The sequence below is a fragment of the Zonotrichia albicollis genome, chromosome 5 (genome assembly GCF_047830755.1).
Source record: "Zonotrichia albicollis isolate bZonAlb1 chromosome 5, bZonAlb1.hap1, whole genome shotgun sequence".
Lineage (NCBI taxonomy): Eukaryota > Metazoa > Chordata > Aves > Passeriformes > Passerellidae > Zonotrichia > Zonotrichia albicollis.
Genome location: NC_133823.1, coordinates 57,915,712 through 57,934,062, shown reverse-complemented (window position 1 = coordinate 57,934,062; position 18,351 = coordinate 57,915,712). Strand labels below are relative to the sequence as shown.

The window sequence follows — 18,351 nt, the reverse complement described above, 5'->3', positions numbered from 1 at the left end:
AAGGCTCCAACCCCAGTCACCTGACCTAAATAAATTCAAACACTTCTACCATTCCCTCTCCCGTGTACCAGAAGAAAGCATCTTTTCACTGGCAGATGAACTTGATTGTAGAAGTAAGTTGCTGTTCCCAAGAAGCAAGGTTATCAGCAGTGATGGCATTTGATGAGGTAATAAAGGCATCTGCTGATGGTTGTTATTTGTTGAAACTCATTACTGTTTTCAGGAAACACTTGAAACTCTAGTTAGTTTGAAATGATGATTTAAGTTTTCTTCACAAATCCAAATCTTAATTTTCTTTAAAATCATAAGAATGCAGCTTTCTTTCATTTAACTCCTGTCATTTGTAAGGGTTTTTTAGATTATTTTAATATCTTATTTCATGAAAAGGAAAAGAAAGCAGCAAGGCTGGCATCAAGTTTTCAGCATTTGAAGTGAGCTGGGATATCAGTATTATAGAGGGTGTGGTAGTCTCATCAGAATGAGAACATTCTTTATTGTGCACTATTGTAGGAGTTAATTCATCACCAAAAGATTAATAATGGCCAAGTGTCTTCATTATAAGTGGAGGGATGACAAGTGTGCTACACTAATTAGAAATGATAATATTTTCTTTTTTTTTCCTTTTGTACATGCAAAACTTGTTTAAAAGACATAGATATTTAGCCACAGTAAATTTTTCCTCTTTAAATGTTTTGTGACCTTGGACAGAAACTACTATTGTAATTAAAATAGTTTTTCAATCTTAAATAGATAATCAGTAGTAAAAGGAAAAACAGTTGAAAGTCACAGTAACTATTTTAGACATTCACATGGTTAAATAGTTTCAAATTATTTTCCTGATGTTCATTATAAGAACTTGCATGCCTTGAAAATTGCGTTTTTTGACATTTTCTTGCTAATACTCATACTTTTCCTTGTTTCCTTATGAGTGTTTTGTGCTTTGTAGATAAGTTCCTTTCCCCACATTCAATTTAAGAGATGAAATGGAGATAACAGGAATAAATTCTCAGTATTTAAATAGTTAATTCAGACAGTATGATTGTCACTTTACTGCTTACTAGGGCAGAGATTCTGTATGCATTTCATGTTTCTTTGTTCATTCCTTGTTACGTTACACTTGATAGGAAAAACATTTGCCATTTCACTGTAGTGGCTTTCAGGTAGAGATTATAGATGTGTTGTGATGAGCCAGCAGGGAGCCCTGGTGGCCAAGAAGGCCAAGGGCCTCCTGGCCTGTGTCAGGAACAGCGTGGCAGCAGGAGCAGGGAGGGCATCCTGCCCCTGTGCTCAGCGCTGGTGAGGCCACACCGTGAGTGCTGTGCCCAGCTCTGGCCCCTCAGTTTGGGAAGGACCTTGGGACCCTCGAGCACATCCAGAGGAGGCAGTGAGGCTGGAGAGGGGCTGGGAACACAAACTCTGTGAGGAACCACTGAGGGAGCTGGGGGTGCTCAGCCTGGAGAAAAGGAGACTCAGGGGTGCCCTTATCCCTCTCTACAGCTCCCTGAAAGGTGTTTGCAGTCAGGTGGGGTTGGTCTCTTTCTCCAGGCAGCAGCTGACAGAACCAGAGGGCACAGTCTCAAGCTGCACCTAGGGAAGTTTAGGTTGGATATTAGGAAAAAAGTTTGTCATGGAAAGAGTGATAAAGTACTGGAATGGTCTCTCTGAGGAGGTAGTGGAGTGACCATCGCTGGATGTGTTTAAAAAAAGACTGGATGTGGCACTCGATGACATGGTTTAGTTGAGGTGTTAGGGCTGGGATGATCTTGAAGGTCTCTTCCAACCTAGTGATTCTGTGATATATTTAAATAAAGCCTTTAGAACAATAAATCAGAGGAATATGTCAGGAACATGTATCTGCATAATAATTGATTGAATTTTAATCAATACTGACAACTTTATAATTAATTTGTTAACATACTCACCTTTTTTCTTCTGTTCAGGTCTTGAAAATTTTAATGAAAATGTAGATATTGATGCATAGTTTCTGTCATTGTATTAATTTTTCTGGCAAATTTGGGGACATGGTATTTGTAGTGGCAACTTGTTGCACTTCAGGTCATCATTTTACTCAAACATGTTATCACTTGACCTCATCCACATTAGGTAATTCTTCTGTGTTACTGTTGAAAGGGATATAGTTTTGGGGCTTACAAGCAGCAAATAAAACAATGAGCAAGTGCTTTAAAAATGGTGGCCCCAGATAGACGTAGTAAGTCATAGTTTTAATAAATAATAATATTTACAGATGTGTTAATTTATCATAATGTGAATTTGCTAATGTATTGTTTTGTAAAGAGGGTGATAAATTTACCAAAATAGAAGTTCAATTTTACTGGAAAGTGAAATGTATGTTAATTAGAGCAGAAAATGACTATGCTATGTCTTCATCTAGTCTTACAGGAAAAAGTATGCAAATAAGAGTAACCAGGTCAAAAATTTTAACACATGTCTTAAGTGGTAATAAAAGTGTCTGTACAAAAAGATGCTAAGTATTTTAATCTCCATTTTGTTTTCATATTAATTCGAAATTCAGCAAAGACAAGTGCGAAGGATCTTGCACCAGGGGAAGCGTAGCCCCAAGCACCAGCACAGGCTGGCACTGACCTGCTGCAAAGCAGCTCTGTAGAGAAGGACCTGGGGCTCCTGGTGGACAACAAATTGTACATGAGCCAGCAGTGCCCTTGTGGCCAGGAGGGCCAGTGGTACCTGGGGTGCATTAGGGAGAGCATTGCCAGCAGGCTGAGGGAGGTGATCCTGCCCCTCTGCTCAGCCCTGGTGAAGCTCATCTGGAGTTCTGTGTCCAGTTCTGGGCTCCTCAGTACCAGAGGGACATGGAGCTCCTGGAACAGGCCCAGAGGAGGGTGACAAAGATGCTGAAAGGACTGGAACAGCTCTGTTGTGAGGACAGGCTGAGGGAGCTGGGCCTGTTCAGCCTTGAGAAGACACAGCTGGGAGGGGAGCTCATCAATGTCTGTCAGTACCTGAGGGAGGGTGGCAGGAGATGGAGCCAGGCTCTGCTCAGTGGGGCCAAGCAACAGGACAAGAGGGAACAGGCAGAAACTGATGCAGAGAAGTTCCACCTGAACATGAGGAAGAACTTTTTTACTGTGCAGGTGACAGGAGATAGAACAGCTTTCCCAGGAGTCTATCATACTGGAGATACTCAAGCACCACCCGGACACAATCCTGCTCCATGTACTCTAGGATGACTGCATGTGGCAGGGAGGTTGGATCAAATGACCCACTGTAGTCCCTTCCAGCCTGACCCATTGGGTGGTACTGGGAAATGTAAAAATTCAGTCATAAGTATTTGTTTGATTTGCCCACAAAAAATGTACACCACAGAGAGCCAAAGAGGCTGTCTTTGTAATGTGTGTAATGTATAACTATTACTATTACAGAAATTACAATTTCTGTAATTTCTTACCTTGTGCTCTTCCTTCATTTCCCGCTTGAAAAAGCATTTCATACAGGAGGAGTCCATGGTAGCTAATATGTTTCCTTTCTAACATTTACTTTCAAGTAGTGTTAAGGAAGAAAAGATAATTTATCCAGTGGTAGGAAAGAAAACTGAATGTATGATGGTGAAATCTGCATCCTGTGAGGTTTTCAGGCCTTTATTGGATGTAACAGTGGGGCACTTGATCTGATTTAGTGGTAATTTGAGCCAGAATATGGAGTACCTGACTGACCTCAAAACATCCCTTGAAACCTGTTTTTCTATAATCCTAACATCTGTTAGTTGCCTTCACTGATAAATATGGGGAAGCCCTTATTTACAGTGTTATTTAGATTTAGGAGAAAATTAAGAATCTTTTACTACATTCTCAGTGTAAGATTTCTCTAGTGCCTGGCTTGTGATTTGTGTTGTTATGGGGATGGGGATTTTTGTTTGGTTTTTTGGTGTTTTTTTGGTGGGTTGGTTGGGTTTGGGGGGGTCATTTTTATTTTTTTTTTTGTTAGACGTTTTTTGGGGGGGCATGTTTTTTGGTTTGTTTTCCTTGTTTTGATTTTTAGAAGGATTTTTGATGGTGGAAGATAAAGTTATTATAATATAAATGATGTTACCCTTACTCAAATCCTTTTCTACATTTCTTTTGGAGAGATTTTCTTCCATTTGGACAAATATGTATCTAGAGATATATCTTGCTTAGTTGAGTTTTCCAAAGAAAAATCACCATCTGAAATTATTAATTTCCTCTTGCTGAAGCTAAAATATAGTTTATATAAATGTATTCATTGATGCTAAAACCAGCAAAAACATTCAAGCCAAGCACAACTTTCTAGTAAGGTTGTCTTCCCCACCTCTCTTTTTTGTGAGAAATACAAGTCTGTTGGTTTAACCACCACTGTAATTTCTTCATTTAAAGACTGTTCTACATGCTGCTGTCCTGGTAGTAGCACCAGCCTATGTTGCATTAACATCTTTCCCTGTTTCTAAAGAGCTACTAGACGTGTCAGCACTTAATTTTGGGATCTTTTGGTATCTCTTTTGTTTCACAGATTTCCTCTGGAAATAATTTTGGTAGATTGATATACAGCTAATGCCTACCCAAGGGGTAAAAGCCCCAATCAAACAGAGACTCCTCAGCTGTTGTAGTTGCAGGTTGAGAAAAGTCTTAGCACGCTGGACATTCATTGATATGAATCCACTGCAGTGGATTTATAAAAGAGGTGTATCAGGGAGTACTCTTTGAATTCATGGAGTGACATCAAAGAGCCCTGATAATCTAGACTAGTGGATTTCCAAGGCATGTTGTGAAGGTTTTCTCCCTCAGTGGTTTCAACATTGAGGTTTTAAGTGGAAGTTACGTGATTTTAAATAAAAATTTGAAATATGAAGAGTAAGTGTAATTTTTCTTCTCTACTTCAAAGATTGATGGTAAATGAGTGATGAAAACCTTTTATTAGTCTCAGATTTGCCATGATCTGGTATTCCAGGGTGTTACATGCCTGAAAGAGCCAGCTCTTTGGGCTCCTGGTACTACTGCACTGGAAGTACTTGGCATTTCCTGCTGCCATAGCAAGGGAAGAAAATAAAGTTAAAAGAAGTGTGTATATGAATATTAATTTACTGCAAGGTGAATTTAACGTATTTCAGGTATTTCAGATGTTTAGGTAGAGCGTTCAGGTGTGATCCATGTGCCGTGACGCTGTCTGTTGTACCATGATTTGTTAATCTGTCTGCAGGAAATGCTGCTGTGAAATCTTGGGATGAATTATATTTTTACTCATGAGTATCTGTGTGATGGTAGATGTAATCCTCTTGTACAGTTCTCTTTCAAGCAGAATTATTAATGTTGTGGTAGATGTAGGAGATCTTTTTTCTACTCTTGAAAATTTAATCTCTGCTTTTGAATGAAAGTACTATTTTTCTTTTCAAATCTAGAATGTTTGGATATGATCAATGAGTGAGAAACTTTACCTATAGTAATAAGCACCTGTGAAGTTTCAGATAGTACTAAAGTAAAAATCAAGTGTGACTAGGGAGGTGGAAGTAATTTTAGCATTCATGCAGTGATAAGGTTTGTTCAAAACGAGTATAAGTGCTGTCACCTGCTTTCTGTGACCTTTGAAATTAAGCTGTATCTGCAGAATATCTCAAGTTAGGAGTTAAAACTCCTATATCACTTGTACAATTAATAAAGCAGTTTAATTTAATGATTACTTTATATTTCTCCTTACAGTATCTGGAAAATTAAGATTTAAAAATTTGCTCTGAAATTTTTTCACCAGCTGTATCTGGGATTTTCAATGAGGGCTTTGCTATTGTGCCAGCAACATAAGTGGAAAATTTCAGTGTTGGGTCTTTGGTGTATTTTCAAGATCATATTTTGCTTTTTTTGGTAGGTGTTGGGCACTACTGAAGTATTGAAAGTTGGATAGGCTACAGAAGACAACATGTGCTAGACAGTATCATACTGTGTAATAAACAGGTGTCTCACCCTGCATAGCTGTGAACTGTTCACACTGTGGCAAAGTATCTTTGAGGCTATATAATTTCACCTGATTCAAACTGATAGAATGTTTAATGACATACACGTGCTGTTTCTGTTTCTCCTTGTAGCTAAAACAGAGATTTTTTCAATCTGGAATGGGAATCTGTTAGAGAAATAAAAATATGTTGTTGGGTTTTTTGTTTGATGTTTTGTTCTGAGTTTTTTTGGGGATGGTTTGGTTGGTTTTGGGTTGTTTGTGGGGAGGAGGGTCAGTTTGGTTTGAGTGGGGTTTTTTTTGAGGTTCTCAAGCAAATTGAGACAAGTTACATGTATCTTTACAAATATCTCTGTTTTAAAGTGTAATTTTTGGTAAGTGCTGTGTCTTACTTTTTCTCCACAGGGATCTTAAGAACAATCTTATTAGTACCATAGATCCAGGAGCTTTTCTGGGGCTTTCATCTTTGAAAAGACTGTAAGTAGTATATTTAGCTAGTCAGTTTAAACAAAACAAATAAAAAACTTCTCAGAGAGAGAGTAAGTCTAAGCTTCTGGAACTTTAGACAGCAAAGTTATTATATATTAAAAGTTGAATATATATGTATGCTATATATATGTGATGTATAATATATACAGGTGTTGTGGAATAAGGACTTTACTTGTAAAATTGTAAAGCAGGTATGTTTTATTTCTAGCTGGGATGCATGGGGGATATTTCCACCATACATGTGTACCTGGTGAGACAGGTGCCAGGTTTAAATAAACATTGGTCCCACAAGCTCACACCTCCCTGCCTGCCCATTCCCTACCTCTTTGTGCTTCATACTATAATTAGCCTTCTGTGGTGCCTTCTGGTGGTCATGGCCAGGGCCTTCTTGGTGAAGTAAGAGGTCTTCCTCAGGGGTTGCTTTTTGACCTCATCTCTGGGCAGGTGCAGTGGAGGTTTGGTTAACTCTCAGGTCAGTTTGTCCTGGCCAAAACCAGGAGCCTGGCTTTTTCTGGCTTCTTAAGTAAAAGGTTCTGCTTTATTGGTTTTCTACAATACTTGAGTCTTGCCTTTACTGAGTTTTCACAATATATATCTTACCTTTATGGCCTTCTACTAGCAACTGTATTCTTGTGTTCTGTTACAAGTTGTTCCAACCTAACAAGTTACGTTCCTATGTGTTCTGTTGCAAATGGCTTTTTCTACTTTTCAAACTTGCTAAATAAGCTATATATATTTCTGTTTCTCTCCACCTGCCTAAGTAGATTATTATATGCTTTTAAATGTCTGAATTTTTGTAAACATGCATGTTTTTTATATTGCACACACACATGTATAAAACAAAGTCTGCTTTCAGCCTTCTGACTGAAGAACATCTGCTGCTTGTGGCTTGGCAGCCTCCCTTGTTCTGACAGTTGCTTGTATTCCTGTTTTTTTGTACTTGAGTGGCTTGAAACCTCGCTGGATGGACATTTTTTCAGAGCTTTGATTCCATCAAGTCTTGTTTTGTTGAATGTTAAACTCGTGATTTTTATTTTCCAAAGGTCACAGTGGAACATAGAGTTGCTATTAATACAACACTGAAGTTAATGTGCTATTTATGCTGCTTTATATAAGGTTTTGCCAACATTCCCATTAACATATTTGAGAGATTTATGTGTTGGCTGTAAAAGTTCTGTACCAGATCAAATTTGAAAAACAAAAACTCAGCATTATTGCCTTTTTTTCCCTTTTTTTTAAACACTTCAGATTTTTGTAATATTGTTTTGAGTGTTAGTGATTTTTGGTATTGCCCCCCCTGTTTCTTTCTTAAATTTGTAGAGTATATATGTTAATTTTTATCTGATCACATGATCTGGCTCACTTAAAAGGAAAGTATGTTGGTAATTACACTTCTGAAAACCTTAAAAGTAAAACTGATGGACCAATTCTGGATCATTATTACTTGCAAACTTAATTTTTATTACTTGAAGAATTTTTGGTCATTTGATTCAAGACCTATACTGAAAAATATATAACTTTTAAGTATTTATTGAAGTATAATTATAAAAATGGTCTTACTTATGTATAATAAATGCACTATTACAGGTCTTTGACATGTTAAAAATTAAGTGATGTACTCTGTATGTGTGTGTGTGTATGTATATATTTATACACACACATATATAAATACGACACAAATATGAAAATTTGCTGGATGGGGATGTAAGCCAAGCCTGTTTAAGGGAATTTATTGGTAGGTCTAGACTTGTTGAATTGTATATGGACAAATTATAATTAGTTAAGAGATGGATTAAGGAGTCTGTGTGCATGTGTAGACACCCTATAGCAGTACCTTGTGGGTTTTCCTGAGACCCAAATATGCATGTGGTGCAATCTGTTGCTCATGAATTTTTGTTCAAATGGTTCTATTAGCAGACTGTATGTATGTATGTCATTGGGAAATAAACCAGCTTGTTCCAATTTTTCCTTTTTTCTATTTATAGAGACTTAACTAATAACCGGATAGGCTGCCTGAATGCAGATATATTTAGAGGACTTGTAAGCCTTATTAGATTGTAAGTATAATTTGTCTTATACAAATACACCTAAGTTTTAGCCTTGTGTAAGTTAACCTTCTTTGTTTCAAGGGGAGTAGTTTATTTAAGTGTGCTCTTGAAAGACAGCCAGTGCCTATGGTTGTGGTTTGTGACTCAGTAGCAAGCTTAAAAAGAGGTGCTGGGGCCAACCCAAACCAGGCTATTCAGTGATCTGTTGGCCTTGCAGCAGTTTTCTGGTTTCTTAGAATGTGTAGCTGGGTGGAGACTAGGAGACTGTACATAATATTTTCTTTTAAAAAATATTTCAGCCTTGTAGACTCTTTCAGTATCCATGCCTTCTACAGTGGCATTGCTGTCAGTCTGTTTTGCTGGCAGTCTTGCATGTTTTGAAGTCCTTCATTTACTTTAAGAGGATAACATGTAAGATTGTGAAATATTTATTTGCCCTGGTTGTTAGTTTCTTACACACAGTGCTTTCACCTATATATAGAAAGTGGTATGGATAATATTTTAAAAAAGCATTCTGATAGATAGAACATGCTTCTTAGAGCATGTTAATAGGAAGACAGCAGTTCACTATGAACAACAAAATTAATTTTACACTTCTTGAAATCTGTGCTCAACATCTGCCAGTTGATGCTTTAAGTAAAAGTAAAATCTCTGCATTTACTTTTTTTTCCAATCTTAAAATTCTTCACCTAAACCAAGAGTGTTAGAGAAAAGTTTATTTGGAGATTTTTGCTACACTATTGAGACCTGATTATTATTCTTATAGTCTTGTGAACTAATTAAAGTGTTGTAATAGTACTTTTTAACCTTTTTACACATATAATTATATTGAAGAAAAGTGTTTTTTTTATTTCACATGTCATTTGTCTGAGGATGAGTTCAAATCATGAACATACTTTTGTTTCTCAGGAATCTTTCTGGAAATCTGTTTTCAACACTTACACAGGGAACATTTGATCATCTTGGTTCACTGAAGTCTCTGTAAGTACTTGCTGCATCTAGTCCTACATTATTTTGAAAAAGCAAAGCCATTTTCTCATCTGGGCTTCCAATAGTTTTATTCTATATGTATCACTTAATAATTTATAGTAAATAAATAGCATTTTACACCTTTATAGCAAAAGAACCAAATACTTCTAAGCAAGATCTTAGTCCTTGATGAGCAGTATAATTTTGTTGCACATAACAGTGGGTATAATACCAGCCTCATGTTCCTTTGCTCTCTCTTGGTTTCATGAGTTGTAATCTTGTGTAAGAAAGAAAGTAAATGAAAAAAAGTGCTGATGACTAACTTATGCTTTTCCCTGGTAGTCATGACAGTTGGTTCACTCTTCTGGGACCTAATCAAAAGCTTTGGTTTCTGAGTTTGACACTGAGTTAATTTCTTGTTTATATTTATAAAGGAGAATGTTTCTTTCCCTCCCTTCATCCCTTTCATTGTTCATAAGGTGTTATTCCTGATATTTTAGTTGTCTGCATAAAGGTTGCTATCCAACAACACCACAGAAATGACAAGAGCACCTGGATATAACATATTATTATTAAAATAATGGATGATCTGGAGGAATTCATGTGAACAAACACCCCAAATGGGGTTTCATAGGAATGTTGATTTAGTGTTTGTAGTGTTCTGCCTGTGATGTGTTATCCTCTGGACATCTGCAAAAAGAGAAAGAAAATGTTTTCACTAGAGGTAAAAACCAATGTAGACATAGTCATACATTTTGCTACTTTTTTACCTGTTGCTAAACAGATAAAATAATAATTTCTGAACAGATAAAATTAATTAATTAATCCCTTAATTTAGCTGACTTCAGCTAACATCTATAGGGGATTTAATATGTCTTTTTACTAGAAAGTACTGAATTATATAGAAAAGATGGAGTCAATTAAAAGCCTTATAATTTTCATGTAAAGGAGAATGAAATTGTGTGAATAGTGCTTCTGAAAAGAGAAATAGTTGAGGAGCTGTTTTTATTTCAGTTGATTTTACTGCTAAAGCATTTGATCACTACATTGAGCAATGAAGTGTCTTAGGTTATGGCGATGCACATTCAAGCAATTCTTTCTTACTGCTCACTTGAAGTAGCATGAACACTTTCCATGTAAGAAATTCCTAGTATTATTTTCATGTACTGGTATTAGATATTCCTCATTTTTATGGAGAGGATTCCTTTTCTGAGGGAGTATGTCCTTTTGTTCTCAGAGTACAGCTTGCAGAGGGTTAGAGTAACTTCCAGTGGGTAGAGGTAGGCAAATCCACTGTAGTCTGGACTTTGCTTGTTGCCTTCCTGGTGACAATGAGAGGCGTGGCACAACTGTTAAAGTTTAGCTTTCAGACATTGGAATTCTGCAGTTTGTCACTGTAAATGCCTGTGTTTTGTTGCAGAGAATTTCAGACTGATTATCTTCTTTGTGATTGCAACATACTGTGGATGCATCAGTGGTTAAAGGAAAGAAACATAACTGTACGTGAGACTAAATGTGCCTATCCCAAGTCACTTCAGTCACAGACAGTGACTGGTGTTAAACAGGAGCTTCTCACCTGTGGTAAGCACTGCAGGCAACTGGTATTTGTTTTCTAATGCATTCCATGTTCTGCTAATATTATTGAGCCGAGTTTTTTGCTTTATTTCATTTCTCTAAAATTCAACAGTTAAATGACAGTGGTAATAATGAATCTTTTTCAAAGGTTGATCTTGAGTTGTGATTCGTTATTACTTGCTTTTGGAAATGAATAATAAATAAATTGATGATGGTTTGTAGAAACTAAGGATAAGTAGCTCTCTTGATGAACTTGTTTTTCCAGCTAATCTGTATTTTTCAGAGATCTTTACCTAAATGTCACAAGAGGAAGCAGAAACTGATAATTTCTTTCATAGGTGTACCTATGTGATTTCAGATACATCAGTTATTCTAACCCCAAATTTCTGTAGTTAAAAGATCTTCATTTTATGAGTTGCTTTCCTGTGTGGCGATTCTATTCTTGACTAGCCTTCTTTTTGTGACAAAACTGTGACCAACTTCCTTAACTTCTTTTTTTATATTGGAATTATTCCAGCTGTAAAAATAAAAACTCATATGTTATTGTTATTTTGAAGTCCAGGTGAAAAACTGGGAAAAATAAAATGCATAATTACATTTTTCCTTCAAATTTCTTTTTTCGACTCTTTCAGATATGGGCTAGCAAAAAGTCTTGAAATATATTACATTAAAGGAGTACACATTTTGAAAAAGAATATGATGATAATTTGTATTTTTCAATGTCCAATGCAGTAAATGTAGCTTTTATATGCCTCTTACTAGATGCAACGTTATATTGATATATAAATAATTGATATTCATTTAGTGTATCTATCTCCCCTTTTGAAAATCAGTTCTATAACAGATTCTTGCTGTTAATTGTGGTTTCATGTCTTGAATTCTAGAACCGCCGCTTGAATTACCGTCTTTCTACATGACTCCGTCTCATCGTCAGGTGGTCTTTGAAGGAGACAGTCTGCCCTTCCAATGTATGGCTTCATATATTGATCAAGACATGCAAGTCTTGTGGTATCAGGATGGGAAGATAGTGGAAACTGATGAGTCCCAGGGTATTTTTGTTGAAAAAAACATGATTCATAACTGCTCATTGATTGCAAGGTGAATCCATAGTGAGAAAATTTATTTCCTGCTTCTTACTTTCTGCTCTGATTTACTGACTATTACCATAACAGTAAGGCCCTCTCATATCCTCACTGAGGGAACATGGACACAGAAACATCCCTAGTAGAGGAGTAATCTTCACACATCTCCTATTAACAATAAAGTTGGAGGAAGGAGGTCTAGAGATTTGGTAGGTCAAACCTACATGCTTAAAATAGGATTAGCTAGAGGAAGTTGCAGTTAGGTTTAAATTTTCTGCAAGTTTCACCCAATGCATTAATTTAAAACATTTTTGTTGTAGGATATGTTTGTTTTCATGGAATGTTAAAATTACCAAAATGTTGGAAGCAAGGCATAACTGAATTGCTCATGAATTCTTTACTCTTCCTTTTGAGCACACCACAGTTGTTAATATTGTTCTCCAGCAGAGATCTAAAAGTGTAATTTGTTCTGCCTGCAGCAGATTGTTGACTTATTCAGCATCTACCGAGTGGCTATATATCCTGTAATTGTATTAGTAAATTAGAGCATCAATGTTTATAACAAATTATGCATTTGGCAATTAATTTTAGTTTGGCCTTTCTAAACAGCTAAAAACTTTGTCTTGAATAGTAGTGATAACATTTGAGGAATTTGTACTTCTCTCTTCTTTCTGAAGTCTGAGGACTTTTTCCTATGGCTGTTGTTTTTGTTTCCTACCTTGACAAAACTAAAAGCCCAAAGAATAGTAAATACTTCTCTGTTAATTACAGTACTTTGAGATGTAAATAGCTCTGGTTTTATAAGATCACTCATGCCTGTATGTAATTTGGTTTTTCTTCCATTGTCTTTCTGTACTTATTAATTAATCTTTTGGTAAAAGCTTACATAAATGTTACTGCAAGACTGTTTTGATTTATCCTTTTATTTTATCTTTACAGTGCACTGACAATCTCGAACATTCAGGCTGGCTCCACGGGAAACTGGGGTTGTCATGTACAAACCAGACGTGGGAATAACACAAGGACAGTAGATATTGTGGTGTTAGAAAGTTCTGCACAGTACTGCCCTCCAGAGAGGGTTGTGAACAATAAAGGGGATTTCAGGTTAGTAACATCAGGTTTTTTTCAGAGTAAAAAAAGTCCCTTTAATTTAGCTTCTAACTAAGATTTTATGCATTAGAGGCGCCTATGTGGATGTTTGCTTGTAAATGGTGTGTAATAGATTTTTATCTGTTCTAAATTACTGGGTGTCGACAGAAGCACAAGAAATTATACTATGAAATGTTAAACTCTGAGCCTGCTAACACATCCTCAAAAGATACTGAAACTAACCTATGATACTTGAAATATATAAATGAAATTATTTAAATAGTAAAGTTCTGTAGATTAACTCCAAGATCGAGTTAGACCACATACTGGCAGGGGGATTTCTGCCAGGTTATCATTCTCTTTTTAAAGGCCTTCTGCTCCTATATGGTAAAATACACAAATATTTAAGAAATATGCAACATAATTTGGATCTTTTTTCCCCCTGTGAGTATTAAACAATAAGAATGGTGCTGCTTGCTTTTAATGATTGTTGGGACTCTGGTGGTAGCTGTGATATTCCATTGTGTTGAGTGTTGCAGAGTATTTTATCTTTTGTTCTTATCTCTTCACCTGTTTTCCCTTTTCTGATCTTTCTGCTGCTGGTCACTCTAACAACACGTTACTCCTGGAGGTGCCAGCTGTAACAGATAGCTTCTGTATAGATTCTCTATATGTAAGGTAATTCCCTTTATGACTACTCTGTGTTTTACTTCCCTGCAGTAGTTCCTACTGAGAATTAGTGTCTGCAATAGCATTGTGTTCACTATGGTGCAGAGGGTTTCTTGATGTTGTATGAACTGCTTTTATCCACTCATTTCACATTTCTTATGCTGCTTGGCTGTGTTGATCTTCTGCTTGGTCTTTTGTTTACAGTTAGAAATTTTTCCTTTCCCTGTGTGCATTAGAGTTTTTAAAGTCATGCTTTTTGTATATAGGTGATCTATGACCATGTATTTTTTATATTAAGAAATGGAAAGTAAGTTCAACCACGTTGCAGGGACATAGTTTTTGGGGGGGAGGGAAAAACAAGCTTTCATCTGCAGAAGACCTCCAGCTGTAGCAAAAATTCACCTAAAGTCCTGCCTGAGAGCATTATTTCCAAGTGGATCTCCTTTATGTTCATCACTTGGACAATTTGAGAAGGGTTGAGTATTCCTTCATTAGTAAGGGAATTAGTGTTAAGATCACTTGCTGTACAGAGGCATTTTAGAATTACTAAAGAAGTTCACTTTCACATTGTAAGGAATTATTTAGATCAGTAACTGTGCATGTTGTCTTTTTACACTGTGGTGGTTTCAACTGCAGCATTACATTAGAAAAGGAGAACTTCCTGCATTAGATAAAAGATGAAGAAAGTCAGACACAGGTTGTATTCATCAAAGAACACATCTATTTAAATCACTTATGCATTTTTTTATGATACTAGTGTGAATTGTTCTTCTTTGATTTGCCATTAGAGGTGAAAACAGATGGTAAAGGCTTATTTCAAAGTGTTTTCCATTAAATTAACCTGTGCTGTTCAGTGACTGTTCAGTGTAATAGGATTTACCCCCTCTGGAATTCAGTAGAAAGAAATAAGATTTCGGGAAATGTTCAGCTTATCAAAAAGTTCGCTGTGTCTGGGTTTACTATAACAGACTTCCTCTTGTAGCTAGGGTAGAGTAATAATAAAGAGTAATTTTTCACCTTTGAGAGCATATGGAAATAAGGCTTTGACTAGTGAGAAAATGGTTCTGAGCAGATGGCTGTAAATGATCCTAGGTGTATTTGATTTTATAGTTTTTTTTTAGTTGGAACTGGTTAGTCATTTTAGCTTGGATGGTGTTTCAAAACTGGCATCTAGATTTTTATCCCTGCAGAGATGGGATAGCAAAGAGTAGCAAAGGAGGGAGTTTTGCTTCAGTGTCTTTAGCTCGGTGTTAGTTCAGCATAGTTCAACAGTTAGGCAGAAACCTCATCCTGGAATATGTTTTCTTTAATTTAAATATTCTAAGGCTTACTCAGATAAACTCCCTGAGTATTTTACAATGATTAAATTGAAAATATAGTTTGCATGTTAAAATACTTTCACTTCAGTAAATCCTTTAGCTGTTGTTCTTAGCCTAATTTTATATGGTAGTTGATAGAATTCTTTTTTAAATAAAAGAATTATGTTTTTGAAAAGTGTTACTCATTGGGCATAATATATTTTAAAACTGTAGTTAACATGCTGAATTTAGAGGTTTACTAAGATGTGATAAAAGAGACTGCACTATCTTTAAGCTAATGAAATTATGATCTAAAAACTCATTGCAACTTTGTAACTGAAAGTTACTGTTCGTTTAAAGAAATGAGTGCTTTCAAAACAGAATTAATATGTAAGAAAGAAAGGATTCTTTTATAATGTCATGGTCTGCCTTCTTTTCCCTTGAAATGAAATTAAAGTGCTTAAACGTAAATGAACCATCTTTCCCCCCACAGCTGTCTACACTCATGTATATGTGATAAATTTTGAGCACCTAATTATACAGAGTAATGAAATAAGAGTGTTAATACAGCCCAGATTGGCACTTCTGCTAGCAGTTGGGTTAACTGTGAAAGACATTCAAGCTTAGACTCACAAGGAATTAAGAATACAAATTTACATCGCCTTTGTTTGCATGGTAAGAATTTCATGCCCTTAATCACCTTTTGAGCTCTGCTGGAAGGATGTCCTCCTTTCCTTCGTGGAAACTGGAGAATGGCTCTAGCTCATGTCATGCAGGTATTGGGAAGAACAGCTCATGACTGACAATGGTACAGCTTAACATTCATTTAACAAAACTAGGGAATAAGGGAAACGTAGTTAAAGCTAAAATCAGTTCCCCTCTCTCATCCAGCACTGGGCTACAAAGAAACTGGTACCTGTGCAAGGGGGTTTTGTGCATGGTAAAGGAAAGAGGCTAAAAGATGCTGTGGTTTGGAAGTGTTTCTCTCCATGGTGCTGTGCATTTGTATTGTTTTTCTGATGTGAGATTGTGGCACAGAGCTGTTGAGTTTTAAATTGTCCCTTTTATATCTGGTTTAGTAGAAAACTTTCTAAATCATTATACAAATAATACATTAGTCTTAACAGTAAAATGTTTCTGTACATATCTAAATTTGTTCTAAAGGGAGTGTAGACTATAAGACTATAGTATTGCTTGTATTGCTTGTATTCTTTTGAGAAGATCATGGCAAAAGATGATAAAATGCTGTGTAGGGACATAAATGCAAAGTAAACTCAGGGAGAATGAAAGGACAATAATGAAAGAGAGTGGTAATAAAAATAGGGAAAGTGGAGATAAGAAGAGGGAGAAAAGGCAAATAACCTTGTGATAATCTAATGACCTTTGAAGCAGTGTTCTCACTTTTTTTCCTGTTTGATGGCTATAGAAGTTCTAGAAGATACATATATAGCTTAGAAATATTACTTCTTTAAAAGCATAGTAATTGAAGCTCTCCTGAAAAACCTGTTTTACATTTGAGTCCTAGTCTGAGAAGCCAGAGAAAAACTCTATTTAGTCTTTTTCTACTTCTTTAGCACTAGACGTGAATAGTGAGAAAAAGAACAGCATGTGCCATATTTCAGTTAAAATATTTGTCTTGGAGGTTGTGTCATAAAACCTCTGTCAGGACCACAGAATTTAAATTATTCCAAGGCCATGAGACACTCAGTCTGTAAGGTGATACATTCAGAAAACTGAGCTGACCACACTTCTACTGAAAATGCTTTGGAAAAATACAACTTCTAGAAAACTGTAAAGACAGAGACAAATATCCCTTTCAAAGTGGCATCTTTGATGTTGAACTTGAAATAAAAATTTCAGCATTGATAAATGGTTTTGGAAATTATGTTTTGGTACTCCAGTGGCAGTGTTTCTGGAAACCTGACTTCACATTCCAGAAGTGGAGGTTTGAGTGTATTATGCAAGGTGTTTGTGGGCCTGCATGTCTCATAACAGCTGTGCCAGCTGATTTATTAGTTGTTCTCATCTGCCTGTTTTCTTTTTGGCTTGGTTCTCTGAAGGCTTATTATAAATACATAAAAATTGGGACCACAGAAGTATTTCATCTTTGTACTTGTTTTTCCAGTCTGTGTTGAATCAGAGTTTATTTCAATTTGTTGCTACTGACATTTCAGAGACTTGGATAAGTGTACATGTATTGTATCCTGCTGTCCCTCCCTCCCTGCCCAGCAGATGCATAACTTGCTCTCTCTGTGAGCAGAGTTGGCCAGACATGATCCAGTCTGATATTTTGTTACCTTGCTGAGGTGCATGTAACATTGCACTAAGGTTACTGCTGGAATTGTGGCAATTCACAATAATACTGTTGTAATTTTTTCTGAGGAAGATTTTTGTCCTTTTGCCTTCTTTACAGTTTAAAAAATATTGAAATCCTTTTGTTACCATTGCAGAATCTATATCTGTTCTTTTAATTAATTTACATTCTCTAAAATACCTCAATGTGATTCCAGGCATTTAAAATCTGTGCTAGTTATTTTTGAATTTTGTTCTTTCATTTAATTACCTCTGTTGTCACCAAATCTGTTCTGCTCTAATGAATGACCAGTGTATTACAGATGTATAGCAGTTTATTTTCTGGGGCTTTTGTTATCTGTGTTTGTTTGTACAGATAAAATATGCAGTAAACTTAGGGGAGAAAGTGGAGAGAATGTTAGGAGTTTTCTTAAGAAGGGCATAGTTTCACATACCTTGAGTGAAGGAAATTCTTGTCTCCTTTCTTGACATTAAAAACAAATTTTTTCCCATTAAATTCTATTTGGTATTTTGTTTGCAAAACTGGTCAGAGTGGTTGTACTTCTGCTGCTAGTGTTTCTTGAATACTGCAAATGTAATCATCTGTTCATATCTGCAGTTTGGTGCAAATATGAGTTTGATGGCTGTATTGATGCATTTGTAGAGGACAAGTAGAAAGCAAGCATCAATTTGTTTTTATAGTGTTAACAGGGAATTTTTCATGAAGTAGGCAAAGTTTTTTATCAAAAAATTGTAGACTATTTTAGTAATTTTACAAGCACCTTCTCTCCACCTGAAACCTCATGAAAGAATTCAAAACCATTCTAGCATTAGAACTCATTTTGTTAATAGACAGAAATATGAACAGCTTGAAAGTGCTGAAGATGAGCCAAGGTGGCCCTTTAA

The 18,351-nt window shown here is 36.1% G+C and overlaps 1 protein-coding gene across 1 annotated transcript in view; it reads left to right on the top strand.

The window, feature by feature from the left end:
* The window catches only part of ADGRA3 (adhesion G protein-coupled receptor A3), a 53,532-nt gene that overhangs the window by 15,852 nt on the left and 19,329 nt on the right, over window positions 1-18,351 (top strand). Inside the window, exons 3-8 of the mRNA XM_005484975.2 lie at window positions 6,340-6,411; window positions 8,409-8,480; window positions 9,381-9,452; window positions 10,861-11,021; window positions 11,900-12,113; window positions 13,037-13,201. Coding sequence (XP_005485032.1) covers window positions 6,340-6,411; window positions 8,409-8,480; window positions 9,381-9,452; window positions 10,861-11,021; window positions 11,900-12,113; window positions 13,037-13,201 — 756 coding nt within the window. The remainder of the gene's footprint in view (window positions 1-6,339; window positions 6,412-8,408; window positions 8,481-9,380; window positions 9,453-10,860; window positions 11,022-11,899; window positions 12,114-13,036; window positions 13,202-18,351) is intronic.